The sequence below is a fragment of the Phacochoerus africanus genome, chromosome 4 (assembly GCF_016906955.1).
Source record: "Phacochoerus africanus isolate WHEZ1 chromosome 4, ROS_Pafr_v1, whole genome shotgun sequence".
Classification (NCBI taxonomy): Eukaryota; Metazoa; Chordata; class Mammalia; order Artiodactyla; family Suidae; genus Phacochoerus; species Phacochoerus africanus.
This window is the reverse complement of record NC_062547.1, coordinates 4,661,428-4,680,965: the sequence shown is the minus strand read 5'-3', so window position 1 is coordinate 4,680,965 and position 19,538 is coordinate 4,661,428. Positions and strand designations below refer to the sequence as shown.

Below are 19,538 nucleotides of genomic sequence, written 5' to 3'. Positions count from 1 at the left end.
GACTTTCCTGCCTGCACACCACCCCCTCCGTCTGGTGGCCTCCCAGGCAGGGCGCAGGCTGGGACTCAGACACGCCGCCCCTCCCGGTTTGCTCAGGCCTCTGTGGAGGGGGCCTCCGTGGTCTCCGTCTCCCGTGAGTTCCCCTCAGGCTCTGCTGGGCCAGGACCCACTGGGAGGTGTGCCCCGGCCTGGAGCGCCCGGAGAAGCAGCTTGGTCTTTGTCCTGGGAAGGGCCGTCGGCAGGGAGAGGGTGGTCAGGTTTGCATTGCGAGGGCCCCAGGCAGGGCAGCGGGAAGGACTCGGCCCGCGAGAGGCCCACGACTGAGTTAGGATGGCCAGCAGGACTCAAGCACGCAGCACAGGCTTCTAGTTCAGGTAGAACCTTCTAGCTCAGCCACGCCATTGGCTTGGCCTGAGGGCCAAGCGCATTCCTGGGGCTGGTGCTGAGCCTGGCCTGGCATGTTATGAATCTGGCCCCACCACGGGGCCAAAATGATGGTGGGTGGTTGGGAACAGGACCCGGGAAGGCGGGGTGAGGAGCACAACCACGTCTCCATAGGCAGAAGGACGTGCCGTCCTGGCTGGGACAGGGGGACAGGCAGGCCCCGCGACACGCCACACCCCCACTCCCTGGAGGGAGGGCTACCAGGCAGAGGCCCCTGGTCACAAGCTAAGGCTGTGAGTTTCCCCTTGGCCTCCATCCCGGGAAGGAGCAAGGCACCCTTGCTGTGGCTTCTGGGGGCCTGGAGCTCTGTCTCTGTCGAGGGAGACTCAACCAGCCAGGGTGTGGAGCCAGCCCTGGACGGGCCGGTACCGCCCAGGCCGCAGGGGTGATGCCAGCAGGGCATGGAGCGGTGGCCTGCCTCTCCCTAGGGCATCCTCCGAAGCCCCGATTCTCTGTCCTGACATGGAGAGCTGCCTGGTCCAGACAGCAGGTGGCTTCTCAGACTCAATGGCAGAGCTGCAGGGTGGCCTGGAGGTCAGATCCGTGAGGGTGGCACCTTCCCTGGCTGCGCCAGCACCTGTGACCACACAGCGGATGGGCTCAGGGGAGTGACGGGTCCACCCTGAGAAACACAGGGCACAGGCTGGTTGCCGCCCAGCTGTCAGGATGCACAGCATGGCTCCTGGGCAGGGAAAGGGTCCAAAAAGAGTGGAGAAAAGGTGGGCTGGGGGGGCCCGGGGGGCTAGAGGCCGGCGAGGCCCGCTCTCCCCTCTCCTCCCAGCTCCGTATATCCCTCCACGCTCGGCTCGCGTTGCCTCATTCGGTTCGGGAGGCCACTGTCTTTGCCTTTTCCTTGGGGCCCTTCGAAGCCCTTTGGGGAGGAGGCAGGGTTTAAACCACATGCTGGACGTGCAGGCCTGGCGCAGGGGCTCCGTGATGGGGAGACCAGAGTCCGGACGGAAGGGTCTCCCCGAACCTCGCCAGGCAGCACGCCCCCAGCCCACGGCACAGGCGCCTGTCTCCCATCTCACAGGTGAGGAGGCCGAGGCCACAACACGCCAACTGGCTCCAGGCCCCGCAGTTCACAGCTTCAGGCCTGGCTGGGGACACGGCCTCGCGTGCGGCCCTGGGCGGGTGGGAGGAGAGAACGGAAAGCCAAAGCCTGGGCAGATGGTTAATTATTAGCTAGGACTGTTATGAAGTATTAATTACTATTTAGGATGGCTCATTAGTATTATTAATAATCCTGGGCAGATTATTTATTAGTAGCAATAAAACAAAGTAGTTAAAAGAGAGAGCTGGGCAGTTCCCTGGTGGCTCAGTGGGTTAAGGATCCAGCATGGTTCCTGCTGTGGCTCACTGTCGCTGCTGTAGCACGGGTTCAATCCCTGGCCGCGGAACTTTCTGGGCATGGCCAAGAAAAATCCCATAAAAGAATAAAAATAAAGTTTCCCAGTACCATCAATGCAATTATGCTCAGAAGTCTGGGAAGGAAGGAGGGAGGGGGAGAGAGAGAGAGAGAGAGAGCACGAGCCAGGCTCCAGTTTAACCCCGACTCTGAGCCTCAGTGGCCTCACCTGTAAAGTGGGGGCACAGCACTGGTCTCCTGGGGTGGGGGTGGGGGCCGAGTGAATGACACCAGAGCAGTGTCTGGCACACGACCAGGACTTAGTCTTGGCTCTGAGGGCTGCTGGGCATGTAGGGCCTGGAACTCGGGGCCGTTGTCCTGCTGAGGGGAGGGCCCAGGGCTCACTCAGGCCTGGGGCTCCCTTGGGTGTGGGGTGACCTGGGGCAAGGTGACCGTCCCACTGCAGGGGCCTGTGGGATTTCAAAGGCACAAGGTGAGCTGTGCAGAGTCTCTGAGAGCCTGGTCTGCGCAGGTCCAGGCCGACCTGGCAGCTCACGTGTGGTCTGCACCCTGCACGGGGCTCCCTCGTGCCCGAACCAGGCTCCGAGCGTGCACCACCTAGCAGTCCAGAAGAAAGAGATCGGGGCTCCATCCTGTGGTACCAGAGACCCTCAAAGGCTGGGGGCTCCTCCCGCCCAGGGCTGGGCAGGCCTGGGGCCAAGAGCAAAGCCCAGGAGAGTGGCACGGACGTGGCAGCCCTCCAAGGCCTCCCATCATGACACGTTTACAAAAGCACACCTGTCACTTGCTGCATCTTGAAAAGGCTCCCCCGGAGGTGATGGGGGGGGGGTGCGGGATGCAACCCACACAAATGGGGAGACAGGGCCTGAGCCGAAAGGGTCATTGCTTTAATCCAGGTCAGAACCCACCCCGGGGCGCCTGCCCCGCCCCGCGGCGGAATCGCGGCCTGCTGGCCAACATGATCGTTACAAAAATAAATGTGAAAAAAGCAGCAACTCTTTAGTGATGGCGGAATTCATCTGACAGCAATTAAATGTGCTGAAGCATCGGGCATGTCTCCTAAGCGGCACCGAGAGAGTCTGGAAGCACTTGATTGGGGCTCGGGCAGGCGGAGGGAGGCGGGCCGCGGCCTCACATCTCGGCGTCGGCGTACATGCCGTTGATGAGATAGTCCACCTGCGTGTAGTCCTTCTTCTTGTAGCTCTCGTAGGCCTGCAGGGCCAACAGAGCCAGGACAAGCACGAAGAGGGTGACCCCCAGCAGGAGCACCGCCAGGAGGAAACTTCTGTTCACGGACGCCAGGGCCAGGGGCTCGCTGGAGACCACCAGGTATCGGCCCTGGGTGCTGAGCTGGCACGGGTCTGTGGCTGGCGCCTTGGAACCCCCTGAGCTCCCAGGGGGTGGCCCCGTGGAAGCCGTGCCAGGCATGGGTTCAGGTTCGGGCTGCTCTGGTGCCTGAGTTGTCCCTGGGCCCGTGGCCCCTGGCGTGGACGCGGGAGGGCCTGGCCGCGTCGTGTGGGCTGGGGACTCCACTTTGGGGACCAGGCTGGTGTGAGATGCAGGTGCTGTGCTGGCAGCTGGCTCGGATGTCTTGGTCGTGGTCCCCACTGTCGTGGGCACAGAAGCCAAGGAGGGTGTGGTGGGCTCTGAGGTTGTGTTCGAGAGGGTGGGTGCGGGCCCACTTGCCGTGTCAGCCACAGTCTGGGCCAGCGGCGTCTGGATGGTGGGGCCTCGTGTGGACACATTAAGTGCTTGGGAACTCGGGGGCACGGGGCTGGCTGTGGAGTGGCTGGGGGTGTGCCTGGGAAGACTGTGTGTACCTGGGGGGCCGCTGGCACTTGCTGGGGTCACAGCACTGGTCTGAGCACCCGTGGCCGGCGTGGGTGGCATGGGCATCGTTGGTGTCACTGGCCTTGACCACGTGCTGCCATCAGGCGCCGGGGTGTGGGGTGGGCTGCGGGCAGTGCTGGGGGACGGGGTCTGCCAGGCAGACACTGGGGAGGACAGAGTGGGCGCCCTGGAGGCAGCTCTGTCAGGGGTCCCTTCTGCTGTCACTGAAGCGCCCATGTCTGTCCTGTGTGTGGTCCCTGCGGGGACTGCAGGAGAGGTGGAGCTGCCCGCCCAGGTCCCTTTGGTCAGTGCGATGGGAGAAGGTGCCGCCGAGGTCATCCTTGCAGGTGTGTTAGTAAAGGCTCGTGTAACTGTTTCGGCGGATGAGTTTTTCTCTGAATCATCCGTCTCGTTGAGGACTGGGTACCCTTAGAGTCAGAAGAGGGAGAATAAGATACGTCACTTTCAATCCTGTGCAGGTGGATTGGTCAGAGATCACCTTCAATTCCAGCCGTGGGGCTGGCCCGGGTGGCTGAACGGTGCCCGTCTTCCCAGCCCAGGGAGAAGAAAGGCGACACGCTTCCCTCTCATCTCACTGCACACCGCTGGCCCGCAGCCCATCAGAGGCGCTCGGCTCTTTGATTTCCACACTCCCTTGCTCGCTCTGAACCCCCAGCCCACTGAAGGCTTCAGAGCTCGACTCTTTGATCCAATTCCCAAAATATCAAAGTCTCACATTACAGGTGTGATTCACCATTAAAAAAAAAAAAACAAAAAAACCATCAGGAGTTCTCCTGCGGCGAGGCAGGTTAAGGGTTAAGGGTCTCTAAGGATCTGGTGGTGTCACTGCAGTGGCTCAAGTTGCTTCTGTGGTGCGGGTTCGATCCCTGGCCTGGGAACTTCCACATGCAAACAAACAAACCCCACCAAACACACGCCCAGGTCTACAAAGCAGATGAGCTGTTGGCCAGATATTCACGCTGTACAGGAATTCTTGTGTTTTTTTTTTGTTTGTTTGTTTTTTTGGTCTTTTTGCCATTTCTTGGGCTGCTCTGCTCCCGTGGCACATGGAGGCTCCCAGGCTAGGGGTCGAATCAGAGCTGTAGCCACCGGCCTACACCACAGCCACAGCAACGCAGGATCCGAGTTGCGTCTGCAACCTACACCACCGCTCACGGCAACGCCGGATCCTTTAACCCACTGAGCAAGGCCAGGGACCGAACCCGCAACCTCATGGTTCCTAGTCGGATTCGCTAACCACTGTGCCACGACGGGAACTCCCTGGGATTCTTGGCTTTCTGAAAGGAGTCACAGCTGTGTCCCTGGCGGTGCAGTGCCTGGCAGAGAGTAGAAGCACCACTAAAATAGGCGATGTGTGAAAGCACAAACTGCCCCGTAAAGATCCGCTTGGTGGCAGAAGTGAAACGTCATGGGGGCGGGCAGGTAACGCCCTCGGGGCTCAGAGGCTGGGTCCTACCCGGACCCTGGAGGAGCCTGCCCCTCCCTCCACCGGGCCCTCCCAGCCGGGTAATCCAGAGGCTCTGGCAGGCCTGCCCAGCAGTCGCCCAGCTTTTTCACTTACGTGGGTGCTGGGGAGCCGCCTGGCTTTCACATAAGGACCAGGAGGAGATCCACACGAGCACGAGGGCTGCCCACATCCTGCGGACGTGCGGGGAGCAAGGCTGAGCGGTCCCCGAGGCTCCCAGCCAGCCGCTCCTCAGGCTGCCAACGGTTCCCTGCTGGGTGGCCGGGAGATCTGTGGTCAAAAGGGAGGGCGCTGGGTCAGTCGCACGCGGCCTCGTCCAGGGCACCGCCCTGGTTGCGGAGGGCTCCGGCAGGGCCCAGGGTGCCAACCGAGCCAAATGTTTGCACCGTGGCCTGGCGCCCAGGAGGAGCAGAGCATCTCAGCCAGGTGTCCAGTGACCTGCCCAGTGCCTGCTTCGACGGGTCTCAAGCACTTCTTGACCCAGTTTTGACTATGTGTCTCGCTGTGTGGTCCCAGAGTTCAGAATTTGAAAGAGCAGCAGGGAGAGGGCCCAGACGTGGCTACGTCTGCAGCGCCACGGCCTTCCAATCACTGAGCTCATCCACGTCGTCTTCGACGTCTCCAGGGGCCTGCAGGACCCAAAGCAGGCCCAGTGACTTCCCTGTGATGACTGGTCACACGGAGAGACGCCACCTATCCGGCCAGCCATCAGCCACCCACCCACCACCCACCCATCATCCTTCCACCCAACCGTCACCCATTCACCCATCGCTCAGCCAAGCCGGCCACCCATCCCTTCATCCAGTATTCCCCGAGTACCTGCTCTTGTGCCGGGGAGTGCACCAAGGACAAAAAAATAAATAAAGTCACACAGCTCCCTCCTCTAGGGAGCCTGCATCCAGGGCGAGACATAGAAAAGAGGTCACTGCAAGCTGGTGCAAGCATAAAGCAGGGGCATGACTCAGGGTGGGGAGACAGGGGGGAGACGCACCTGGGCAGGCGGCGAAGGCTACGTTTCCGGGGTAAATAACACCTGAGCCCCGATCTGAAAGATGGATGGGGTCCACCTGGCGGGGCAAGAGGGAGGGGGAGCCGGGGAGCCCGGGGCTGAAACTGGGGCGGGCCACCACTCCATGCCCCGTGGCCGCCCTCAAGGCCCGAGCCCTCCCTGGACAGGGGCCCAGCTTGAGCAGTCACGGTTAGTCCCGCGACTAACACTCGACACGGGCACACAGGTGTGCTCGGAGCCTGGGGGCCGCCTGGGGCTCCCGAAGGTGTCTCCAAAGTCAGTCCTGCCTGAAGACACTCGGGGCTGTCGTTGGCCCCGCCCTTAGAACTAAGGGGGCGTTCAAGTCACTCTGAATGAGACGTCGCCGATGCTAACTGCTGCTCTCCAGGCCCCGAGACCAGGCTGGCTCGCCTGTGTCCCCGCAGCCCCGAGGGTCCCCTTCAAGCGTCCCCGTCCTGGTCCTGCCCCATCTGCCATGCCACAGCTGCCAGGAAGACCTTTGTAAGCCATAAAGCTGACCCCACCTCCCCTGCTTAAAGCCCCTACTCTCCGGGGAGAACTTCGGAGCCCTTTCACGTGGCTGATCCCCTGGCCTCTCCCCGTGCACACCCCCCACCGGACACGTGAAACAGCTGCCGTTCCAGCCCAGGGCCCGGCTTAGCCTCGGCTGCCCCCCACTCCCCCCACTCAACAAGGAGCACTTCCGGCCCTGCTGGGAGCCCCCCAAAGCAGTTCCCGTGTAGCATAAGGGGACCTCCAGGGGTGGCTTTTTGCCTCCTGTGGGCAGCAGGGACTGTGGCAAAGTGGCCCCAGGACTGGAAAAACCCCTTGGAGCCCACACTCTGCGGGCAGGCTGGCCCACTCCCCGACCTCCCTCCGGAGTCACTAACTTTAGTTTGGCCTCATGGTGCCCTTTCCCGCCAAGACAGTCCCTAAGGGCCCGCGGTGTCTTCCAGGTTTAAAAAGGTCCCTCGGGACGGGATGACAAACCACAGATTTGCATCTGGGCAAAAGGCGTTCTTTGTTCTGACAGAAGCAAGTGGGGGGGTGGGGGGGGGGGAGAAGAAACAGCGCAATGTCAGGAGTGGGAGGGACCCACGAGGGGCAGGCTCCGCACAAAGAGCTCCCTCTCCCCCAGCTGAAGCAGATGCAGCTGCGCGCTCCGTAAATAAACGCATTTAAGCGGCTCTCTGGCCAGTCACGTCTACTGAATGCATTTAAAATGCCACCACCACTGAGCCCCCACGTGCTCCCCAAGTCTGAGCCCTGGATCTGGGGTCCGCTGGGGGCGGGGGGTGACGTGATGGGCTTTCCAAATGCAGCCCGGCCCTTCCGCTGCCCCCTCACGACAAATCTCAAGAGCAGGATCAGCAAACTTTTTTCCGTAAAGAGCTAGATAGGAGTTCCCCTTGTGGCTCAGTGGGTTAAGAACCTACTAGCATCCGTGAAGATGTGGGTTTGATCCCTGGCCTCACTCAGTGAGTTAAGGATTTGGCGTGGCTGTGGCTGTGGTGGAGGATGGCAGCTGCAGCTCTGATTCGAGCCCTAGCCTGGGAACTTCCACATGCCGTGGGTGCAGCTGTTAAAAAAAAAAAGAGAGAGAGCTAGATAGCAAGTATTTTCGGTTTTCTGGGCCCCATGGTCTCTGTCTTTGCTACATAAGCCTGAAAAGCAGCTGTGGCCACAGGTACAGGGCGGGTGTGGCTGTGTCCCCACGAAACTTTATTGACAAAAATAGGTGGCAGGCAGGACTTGGCCCCCAGGCCGTGGTCTGCCACCCTTGCTCTGGCGCTTTAGTAAACGTTGGGGCTGATGCCCCACGAAAGCAGGAGGAACTGATTCAAGGGGCTGAATGGACTTCCTCCTTCCCGTCCAGCCCCCCACCCTGGAACAGGCAAGAACAGTCCCATTTCTGGGCCCAGGACAGCCACTAGCCTGTCTCCTCCTGGGACCCCTTCTGCCAAGTGGTGCCCCCTCCCCCCCTGCATCAGTGAGGAGCAGCGCCCCCGCCTGGGCAAGGGGCTCCCATGGTCTCATGACCTGCAGGGCACAGGAGACCACGCGGTGCCCATCCTTTCCGTGGGGCACCCTCCCTGGCCACCCAGGAAGGCAGAAGCTCCGACTGCCGCAGACCGGGCTCTCCTGGTCTCTGCGGGGCTTGGCCCTCTGACCTTCACTGCCCTTCCTTTGCCCACCCTAGGGGCCCCCGCAAATCCCCTGGGGGCCCGCTCGGGGCTCATAGACCCAGTCACTGAGCAGCGGCCCCACTGGCAGGCCGTGGACACTCACAAGTAGCAGGTGATCAGGGCGCCCCCAGGCTGGACCATCTTCCTTGGAGAGCTGTGGGCCTGGCACCGTGTGCTCGCCAGGGCAGGCTGCGCTTTGCAGGAGGCGAGAGTGGCTCTGCGGGGCACTTCCAGGCCATGGCACACTCTGTGGCACACGTGGGACCCAGGCGGATGCTCCACTCTGGTGACAGCTGCATCTGGGGTTTGAAAAAGAGTAAACACTCTGTAAGAAAAGCCTGGTGGCAGTGGGGGAGGGGAGGGGGACCCAGTAGGACCGGAAGGAGGGGCAGTCCCTGTTGTGGATCAGCGGGGAAAGAACCGGATATAGTTTCTGTGAGGATGTGGGTTCGATCCCTGGCCCCACTCGGTGGGTTCAGGATCCGGTGTTCCCACAATGTAGGCTGGAGACGTGGCTCGGAGCCGGTGTTGCTGTGGCTGTGGTGCAGGCCAACAGCTGCAGCTATTCGACCCCAAGCGTGGGAACTTCCATGTGCCGCGGGTGCGGCCATAAAAAGGGGAAAAGCTCTAGTGAGACTGGAGGGAGGCGCCCACATCCCCGCATTGCCTTGGTCGTGATACCGGGAAATGACAAAATGCATTAAACGTTTCCAGGTCAAAACGTTTGATGCCCCACTTTCCACTGCTGGGATTTTCTTCTAAGGAACCAACTGGATGGACGTCCAAAGATGGAGACACACAATGGAGTCCATCATGGATATCACAGGGAAAAGTCAGAAAAGTTCTGCCAAATTTGGTCTCATCCATATGTAAAATTCTATGGCAGGTGTTGGAAAGTATGCAAATTTCTATTTATTGACATGGGAGGATGCAGAGTACATGTGAAGTCAAAAAAAGTAGGTCACACAACAGCATCCACACATGACCCTGCTTTTATTGATAGATAGTTGCCGAGGGGTTTGAAAAGACTTACACCAGAACATGAATAAAGAGGATCCCTGGCAAAGGAATTTTCTGTGGGTTTCACTTTCTACTTCACATCCTTTTTTTAAAAGGATTATTATTATTATTATTTTTGGCTGTGCCTGTAGCAGGCCAGGGATCAAACCTATGCTGCAGCAGTGACAACACTAGATCCTTAACCCGCTGAGCTACCAGGGAACTCCTTTTTTTTTTTTTTTTTTTATGGCTGCATCCATGGCAGATGGAAGTTCTCAGGTCAGGGGCTGAATCTGAACCACAGCTGTGGCAACACCTGATCCTTAATCCACTGTGCCAGGCTGGGGATCGACTCTGTGCCTCAGCAGTGACCTGAGCTGCTGCAGTTGGATTCTTAATCCACCACCCACCACACCACAGTGGGAATTCTTTTTTTCTTTTTTTTAACAATTAGATTACTCTTGGAAAGCACCCCTCAGAGGCTCCGATGGAGAAAAAAATGTCTTGATTTTTAAGGCAGAAAGGCACAGAGGAATCCTGTGTGATACAGTTTTACACTTAGATATTAATAATTTAGAGAAACTTCATGATTTACATACTAGGAGATGCATTTTTCTAGGAGCCCACCAAACTTTGCAGGAATCCAGGGGCACAGTTGTAATGTGAAGCTATTAGCTGGCATGAATGATTCTCTTTTTGAGGAATATCTAATGTAAACTCAGGAGATGAAAGAAACTCATCACCTCCTAGAGCAGCCGCTATCACTAGGGGGTGATGCCTGAGGACCACTACGGGCCTACTACCCATCACGGATACCTACCTGCACACACACGTATGCATGTATTCATACTCATGGGCACACAGCTACAGAGGCACACACACTGCCATGCATGTACACGTGTGGCCACACACGTGTGTGCGCAATCATGCACATAGATAGCTACACACGCAAGGTGGGTGCACGCACAAGAAGCATCTCCCTGCAGCTCTCTGGGGAAACGCAGCGAGTCTCTCAGGAACACTCTGCTGGGGGCCCTCGTTGCTTATGCGCCCAGCCCGTGGGGCTGGTGGTCCCTCCTACAGGCACAGGAATTGGCCGCTGTGCAGACTCAAGGACAAGTCCTCGTGCCATGACTTCAGCTCTCTGGTATGGTCCTGCCTCCATTGTCCACCAGCATATTCTAAATGCCAAGATCCCCATGTGAGGACCTGTGCTAATCTAAGCTGACTCAGGGCGGACAAAGCACTGCATAGACTTAGAATGATAGTTTCCCCTGCAGAGGCTTTAGTGAGCCTTCCATAGGGGTCTGGCCAGTTATTATCAAGGTCTCAGACTACAGCAGGTGAAAAGGCAAGGAACCTCTGGGCCAGAAGGGCTCAGTTAGTCTCGAGGAGAGCAGGGCAGGTGGAAGACAGGAGGGCAGGCCATGCTGGGAGTTCCTCTTGTTCAGGGGGCAGCGCCCCCACAGGCCAGGCCACATTCTCTTGGAAAGGCACCCACGTAATGGGCCCCCGGGGCGCCAACTTCCTGATCCTTCTCTGGTCCTTGATGTTGTGCTAAGTCTCAATACCTCCTGTCTCTGATTTCTCGTGTTCCCAATCTTGGTTTGATTTTTAACTTTTATGAAACTGTTATACACAGGGTGCTGCGTGCAAGTTACGTGACATAGACTCGAAGCTGCCTAATTCCTTTTTCCGGCTTACACAGGTTCTTGGGCCCAACTCAGACGTTACCCCCCCCCCCGCCCCACCCATTCCATCACACTAGGAACTTACTGATCAGCAGCAATGTGGCCCCAGCTGCTACCCCAAGCTGGGGAAACTAAACACACCAAGGAGCAGGGATTGCGGAAACAAATACAGGGCAGACCACAGACACCTGTCTTGACACGTCACCTGGCTGAACTTTGGTATCAGAACCCAAGGAACACAGGCTTGTGGTTTTGTGCATATAGACATTGTCCTGTGGTCCAAAGGATGTGTCTCTGTGGCAGATGGGAATCTGGCGCACTAGATAACATCTTAATTATACTGCTTCCTTCCAGGTTTCTGCAAGTTTTGGTATCAGGCTAAATGCTCTGAGCAAGAGCCTACTTCTTGCGGGCCGTGTGGGTAAATCTGACATTCCTCTGTCCGTCAGGCAAGTCTAGCATGTAAGGAGAAAATCTGGATTGAAATTTTCGAGATGCTTCCTCCAGGGAGGGGAAAAGAAAGTTTATGGTAGAGGCAGATGTCTAAGTAGAAATTTACGTTTTATGGCCAACCATGTGGATGCTGACTCCTAACAGCTAACTGCACCCACTACATAGGCGCCCAGACTCACATGGGGGAGGCAGGCAGGTAGATGGAAATGCACGACCCCCTTCCAGGTAGAGAAGGCCTGGCTTGCCAAAAGGGCCAACTCTCTTTGAGCATAACACTTCCTGGGGCCCAACCTTGGCCCGCAAGACTGTTTGTCTCCCCACCCATATGGCAGCGTCCCAACTTTCCCCTCCTCTGTCCCAAACTGAACTCACCCAGCCTCTTCTCTGGCTTGGGGTCCCCTTAAGCCCTTCTCCTGCCTCCTTGGGCTCCCATCCATCCTCCTTGGGAGTCTCGGTCCCCAACTGACTCCTTCTATTCCTTCCTCTCCTCCTACTTCTCACCTCCAATCCTCACCAGCTTGCAGTGTCCCCATTCATTTTTTCCCTTGTCCCCTTCTCTGCCTCCTGTGCCCGAAGATGCCCTCCTCTGCCTCCCGTGCCCCCATGCCCCCTACTATGCCTCCCGTGCTTGAAGGTCCCCTCCTCTGCCTCCCGGGCCCCCATGCCCCCTCCTATGCCTCCCGTGCCCGAAGGTCCCCTCCTCTGCTTCCCGTGCCCGAAGGTCCCCTCCTCTGCCTCCCGGGCCCCCATGCCCCCTACTATGCCTCCCGTGCCCGAAGGTCCCCTCCTCTGCCTCCCGTGCCCCTAATACACCCCTCCTCCTGTCCCCCACCTCCCTCTCTCAGCCCCAAGCCGGTTCAGGCAGCGGTGACAACAGCTCCCCGGACGGCAGAGCAGGCCCCTTACCCGGGCGCGGCAGGCCTGCGGCGGCCCGGCGGCCCTCGGGCGGCGGGGAAGCGCCCGCGGTCGGTGTGGGGACGTGGCCAGCAGTGGAGCAGCACGACCGAGAGCCAGGACAGCTCAGAGCAGCCGCCAGGGCTCCGGCCCCGCCCGGACCGCCCCGGAGATGACGTCACGAGAGGGCGGGTCCTGGAGGGCGGGGCAGCCTCGGCTGACGCTCAGAACAGCCCGGCGGCTCCTGGTGCTGCCGGATTCGAGCCGGAAGCGAGGGGCGTGGTTGCGTCAGGGCTCCGCCCACCGCGGGGCGGCTCGGGCGAAGTCCCGCGCGGGCCGGATGCGGCAGTTTCGGACCGATCTCTGGCGGAAGCGGTGGTGCTTGGGCTCAGCTGGGGGACCCCAGAAGCAAGTAATAGTCGAGACCGCGGCCAGCGTGTTTCGAGCGCCTACAACGTGCCAAGCGCTGGGCTTGGTTCTGTGATTTAACTCTGCTGTGAGGCGCTTAGCCCCGGTTTTACACTCGCTGAAACTGAGCCTCTCGAGATGTTTTGAGATTGTGAGACGTGGAATAACTGGAGCAACACAGTGTAGAGGAAGGCGTATGGGACTTGACCTTCGTTCGAAATAGCTTCGTAAATTACAAGTTTTGTGATTGTACCCCAGTCTAAAACTTTCTCAAGTCCCCCCAAGTCCAAACCAAAGCCTGTCTGTGAAAGACCATCTCGATGGGAATAATCCAAAAGGCTTTATTTTCAGACAGTTATAAAAAACTTGTCTTATAAAAAACTCATCTTGGGGTCCTGGGCTAAGAAACTAAACCAGACCCAGAAAAGTGAGGGTGCAAAGATGGGATCAGCTCCCCAGCTCTGAGCTCTGGGAGCACCTGAAACTCACTTTAGAAGTGTCACATCCAGGAATTCCTGTCTTGGCTCAGTGGTTAACAGATCCGACTAGGAACCATGAGGTTGCGGGTTCAGATAGATCCCTGGCCTCGCCCAGTGGGTTAAGGATCCAGCATTGCCCTGAGCTGTGGTGTAGGTAGTAGATGCAGCTCGGGTCCCGAATTGCAGTGGCCCTGGCGTAGGCTGGCAGCTACAGCTCTAATTAGACCCCTAGCTTGGGAACCTCCATATGCCTGGGTGTGGCCCTAGAAGAGACAACAGCAACAACAAACCTATCACGTCCAGTTCAATCTCATGGTTTCAGGCGGTGTAGCCCTTACCCTGTAAGGGATAGGTTTGCTGAGAGGCCAGCCAGGTGGGAGGGTTTGTGAAGACAAGATCCTTTTGCTTTGGGTTTGCTTTAATTTTCACAAGCTCAGCTCTAACATGAGAAGCGCAGTCAGTGTCTGTTCAATTCACAAATGAAAATATACCCAAAGAGCCAGTTGTGGTTCTGTGCTTGGCTTCTTCAAAATCAGTTTCTGTGCTTTTATTTCCTCTTTGGTAAAATCGGGACAGTTTTTACTGCTGAGGCTGAAATTACAAAGATGAGACAAGCTCTCCTTTTCAAGGAGCTCATAGTCTACGGCCAGGATCTGCTGACCCTCTGTCTGTTTTTCTAGTAAAGTTTTATCGGAATACATCTGTGCCTCTTTGTTATGTATTGTGTGGCTGCTTTTGCACTGCAAGGGCAGAATTGAACAGTTGGAGCAGAGACCGTGCGGCCCACAAAAACCTGAAGTATTTACTGCCTGGTCCTTTTCAGAAAATGCTTGTAAAGAAAGCCCCAGTGTAGAGCGTTGCTAGAAAATGGGTTTTGGGGAGAGAGAGAGAAAGAAAGGGAGGGAAGGAGAAAGGGAGGAAGGAAGGAAGGAAGGATGGGCTTCGGACAGCAATGGAAATATCTTTGGGAAACCCATTCTCTTGTAGGGGAATCTGACAACTTTCAGTGAATTGGGATGACCTGGCACCTATCACGGCATAGCTCTGGGAACCACATAACTGCTTCTGTAGAGCATTATGAAGAGTAAAACAGGCTGGGAGAGCTGCTTTTTTTTTTTTTTTTTTTAGTTCCCAAGCTAGGGGTTGAATTAGAGCTGTAGCTGCCGGTCTACGCCACAGCCACAGCAATGCAGGATCTGAGCTGCGTCTGTAACCTACATGGCAGCTCACAGCAACTCCAGATCCTTAACCTACCGAGCAGAGCCAGGGATCGAACCTGTGTCCTAATGGATACTTGTCAGGTTTGTTACCTCTGTGCCATCCACTCTGATGGCAGCGGATGAACTAAAGACAGAAGGATACACTCCAATCTACAAGCTCTGTCTCAGGGCTCGGAGGCTCTCAGGCGCTTTCTATGCAGAAAGAGCTAAACAGCAAACTCAGCTCGGGCCTCGTGGTTGTTGATTTATTATTTGACTATAAGGCCGTGCTAGGTCCCATGGGTAAAAGTCAGGGCCCTGGACTAACACTGCCAGGCTTCAAATTCTGACTCCTTCACTTTTTCGCTGAGTGACAGCAGGCAAGAGGCTTAGCCACGCTGAGCCTCAGTTTATGCTGCAGTCAAGGCACATTACTCGTGGTGTTTATGTTTAAAAAAGTTGCCGTGAATGCTGAGTGACTGCTGAGTCATTGCTCCCAAGGAGAAAATGAGACTGATACTCATCGCCTCGTGCCCCTTTGTGGTCATTATTTACCCACCGAAAGTTCATTTTTATACTCTGAACACAACTAAGGATGTTGACAATATGGAATCTTTAGAATAAAAGTGGATAAGTGATGAGGAGAGGAATATCATTATGGAGGCATTATTGGATTGAGCCTCCTGACTTGAAATGTTCAGAAATATTCGTTTGCCTTTCAGATATTTACCACGCATTTATTCTACTGGGGGAAAAACACCTTAGAGGTTATGAAATGAGGCCACTGTGTATTTACACTGAGGGTTTTTTTTTCAGTTTTTTAAAAAGTACATTTTTTTTTTTTTTGGCTGTGTCTGAGGCATACAGAAGTTCCTGGGCCAGGGGGATTGAATCCATGCCACAGCAGTGACCTGAGCCACAGAAGTGACAACACTGGAGACTTAACCATCTGAGCCACCAGGAAACTCTGAAAAAACACATTTTTTTTTTTTTTGGTCTTTTTGTCTTTTTAGGGCCGCACCCAAGGCATATGGAGGTTCCCAGGCGAGGGGTCCAATGGGAGTTGTAGCCACTGGCCTACACCACAGCCACAGGAACACAGGATCAGAGCTGTGTCTGTGACCTACACCACAGCTCACGACAACGCCAGATCCTTAAACCACTGAGCGAGGCCAGGGATCGAACCCTCCTCCTCAAGGATGCTTGTCGGGTTCATTAACCGCTGAGCCACGATGGAAACTCCCGAAAAAACACATTTTAAATTTCAATACATTTTTAGCTAATTGAGAGGAATTATTCAAAGATATGTTGTAGGGTTTTAAAAACAGTTTTATCGAGAATTATTATAGTACAGAAACGTGTACATACAGGTTTATAACTTGATGAACTTTCACCACCTGAATCCCCGGTGTAATGAGCACTCAGCTAAGGAAGGGCAATACCAGCGTCCTGGGGACCTCTGGTCCTCCTTCCTGGCCCCAAACAAAAATCCCAAGTGTCTGGAAAGCTATGGAGCAGTTTGAATTCTTACGCATTGCACAATAGTAGAGCTGTTTTGGAAAACAGCTTGGCAGTCTCTTATAAAGTGACGCATGTACACTTAGTCTATAGCCCAGCAATCCCACCCCTAGGTGTTCACCCAGGGGGAGGGAAAACATGTGGCCACACAAAGGCCCGTCGGAAAACGTCTATAGCAGCGTGATTCCTAATTGCGAAAAGCTGGAAACACCCAAATGACTCGGTGGGTGAATGCATACACAAATTGTGATTTGTCTCTGCAATGGACTACTTCCCAGCCACAGAACACAGAATCACTGCTACATGCCCCAGCCCTGATGACTGTCAAAGCTTTGTGCTTGGAGGAAGAAAGCAGGCACGAGACACTAGCGCAGGATTCCATGTATATCATACTCATACGAAGACAAAAGAAGAGAGACAGAAATCAGTGGTCACCAGGAAATGGCATGAAGGAAGAGGGATTGGCTTAGGATGTTCAGATAAAATGCAGGCTGCCCAGGTGACCTTGCTAAACCCGGCCACCCCAACAAAGGGGCACGAGGGAACTTTTTGATGGAAAGACGCTGTATCTTGCTTGTGGAAATGGTCATAAAGCCATTTGTCACAGCTCATGGAAATGTGAATTTAACTGACTGTAAATTACTCAATCACTTTAACAAAAAACATTCTGCTATAAGGAGAGGCACAAGTGAAAAAAGAATTGTGATGGTAGTTACATGTGTGTATAAGAGTGGAAACACACTTAAAATGAAGGCATATAATTATGTAAATTATACCTCGATAGGAGTTCCCGCTGTGCTGCAGTTGGGAAGAACCCGACTGCAGCAGCTCAGAGAGCTGTGAAGGTGTGGGTTCATTTCCTGGCCCAGCGCAGATCTGGTGGTGTCACACCTGCAGCTCAGATTCAATCCCTGGCCTGGGAATGTTCATGAGCTGTGAGTGTGGCCATAAAATGAAAAGAAAAAAAGGATACCCCAATAAGGTTGATTTTTTTTTTTTACAAAACTTTACTGGGGATAAAGGGACTCATTTCATAATGCTGCAAAATTCACACCCCACAAAGGCGTATCATTCGAAATATTCTATATTGGAATACACCCAATAGCAAAACCTCAGAATATGTAAAGCAAAATTGGCATAGAAGAACTAGAAAAACCACAACACAGGGAGAGAGTTTAACACGCTTTTTTGAGTAATGCATACAACAAGCAGATACAAAAGCCCAAACCAGTAAGGGTGTTAAGGACTTGAATGACGTCGCTAACAAATCCTGGCCTCCTGAACAGACATAGATGGTCTCAAACTGATTCATTGACAGCTTTCCTGGATGTTCTCAGGAAAAGGTTAGCAATATGCTTATTGGAAGTTCCCACTGTGGCTCAGTGGGTTAAGAACCCGACACAGGCGTTCCAGTTGTGGCGCAGCAGAAATGAACCCAACTAGTATCCACGAAGACGTGGGTTTGTTCCCTGGCCTCGCTCAATGGGTTAAGGATCCGGCATTGCCGTGAGCTGTGGTGTAGGTCACAGACAGGCTCCGATCTGGCGTTGCTGTGGCTGTGGTGTAGGCTGGTGGCAACAGCTCCCATTGGACCCCTAGCCTGGAAACCTCCATATGCTGCGGGTGCAGCCCTAAACGGACAAAAAGGAAAAAAAAAAAACAACACACAAAAAAAGACAGAGAGAAAGAGGCATTTATAGGGTCACATGAAAAAACCAGGAGAAGGACAGAGTGAGCTGGCCTCTTAGGGACCAGAGTCATGACCTAGAAAACTAACTCTCTCTGTCCCTCATTCTCTCTCTCTCTCTCTCTCTCTCTCTCTCTCACACACACACACACACACACACTCCTGTCCTCAAGATTTTGTCCTCTGTGGTTTCATGCTTTGGAGATGTCGGACGTCCTAAAAGCTGCTTTAGGATTTCCACCACATGTTTCCAGAAAGGCAGCCTAGGAAAGTGCCAGGGGAAACCTTTCCGTGCCTTGAAAAATACACCGAGGTGCTTCTGTGCCTCCGCCTCAGGGAGCCTCAGTCACTCTCTGACTCCGGGGCTCCGCCTCTCCCCAAGCCCCGCATCCCACCCGGGATGGCATCACTGTCTCCCGCGCCCCCGCGGATACCATCAAGGAGGCTCCAGCCTTTGTCTGCTCTGACTTTCTTTGTCCCATCCCAGTGAGCTTCATGGCTTCTCCCCAAAGCCATTGTCAGGACCCTTCGTGGTGCAGGCTGGAGAGGCTCCATCTCAGAGACGATCCCTTGGGGCTCCTGGCTCTTGAGCCATCCTTCCAGCGCTCCAACCTCCCTGCTCCCTGGCTCCTCCAGCTTGGACTTTGTGAGCCAACAAGTCGGTCCCTCTCTTGCCGGCAGAATGTCTTCATCTTCCTTGTCCTCCCAAGGCCCCTACTTGACGACACCGTTCCCCAGGTGAATCAGCAGCCCCCACCCCTTTTGTCTGCCTGCCCCTGGGTGCTAAGGAGCGTCCCTGGTCTCCTGGCTCAACGAGGTCCCCTGTGCTTCCAGAAACCCTGCACTATCCTGGTAGGGGCTCACTGCCACCCCATTCACCATCTTTAAACTTTGCTTCTTTTGGGAATTCCCATCTTGGCTCAGTGATAAGTATTGACGAGGACATGGGTTCGATCCCTGGCCTTGATCAGTGGGTTAAGGATCCAGCGTTGCCGTGAGCTGTGGTGTAGGTCACAGAAGCAGCTCAGATACTGCATTGCTGTGGCCAGCAGCTCCAGCTCCAGTTCGACCCCTACCTGGGAACCTCCATATGGCTCGGAGGCAGCCCTTACAAAAACAAAACAAAACAAAACAAAACAAAACACCTTTGCCTCTTTCTTCAAAGAGGAAGGATGGGAACTCTGCAATTCCCTTTCCCTACCTGCAAATGGGCCTGAATCTGCATCCACCTTTTCTGTCAAGTTGGAAGAGATGTTTTCTCTTGTAAAGGGCCATCTCCTCACATGGGGGGGGGGTAGATTCAACCCCCCTGCTGTCTCCACAAGAAGCTGACCCCACTGATTGACTATGTCCCTCTTTTTTTTTTTTTTTTTGGTCTTTTTAGAGCCGCGTTTGCAGCATATGGAGGTTCCTGGGTTAGGGTTCGAATCGGAGCTGCCGCTGCCCAGTCTACACCACAGTCACAGCAAGGCAGGATCCTAGCCACATCTTTGACGTATGCCGCAACTCGCGGCAACGCCGGATCCCCAACCCACTGAGCAAGGCCAGGGATCGAACCTGCACCCTCAGAGAGACAACACTGGGTCCTTAGCCCACTGACTCACAGCAGGAGTTCCAATATTTGTCTTTTAACTGGAATGTTCGAATAGTTCATAATTATGGATTTGCATGAAATGTAATTATAGTTGATGAAATTATGGATTTATTTGGATTTACATCAACCACCTTATTTTGTACTTTCTGTGCGTCCCACTTCTGCATTTCTTTTGGATTGTTTTTTAAAGAAATTATTCTGCTTCTCCCCTCTGCTAATTTATAACTTAGGCGCTGTGACTACCCTCTGCATAAAAACATTGGTGTCTTATCAGTGTCCAAAGAGATGATAT

The 19,538-nt window shown here is 55.1% G+C and overlaps 1 protein-coding gene across 1 annotated transcript; it reads right to left on the bottom strand.

Moving 5' to 3' along the window:
- Nucleotides 1–2,678: 2,678 nt before the first annotated feature.
- On the bottom strand, nt 2,679–12,529 carry C4H11orf24 (chromosome 4 C11orf24 homolog). Its single transcript, XM_047775071.1, has 4 exons — nt 12,374–12,529; nt 8,428–8,623; nt 5,226–5,399; nt 2,679–4,071 (listed from the first exon to the last, which is right to left on the bottom strand). Exons 3-4 carry the CDS (start codon nt 5,299–5,301, stop codon nt 2,945–2,947), a joined length of 1,203 nt encoding a protein of 400 aa, XP_047631027.1. The 5' UTR covers nt 5,302–5,399; nt 8,428–8,623; nt 12,374–12,529; the 3' UTR covers nt 2,679–2,944.
- Between the last annotated feature and the right edge of the window lie 7,009 nt (nt 12,530–19,538).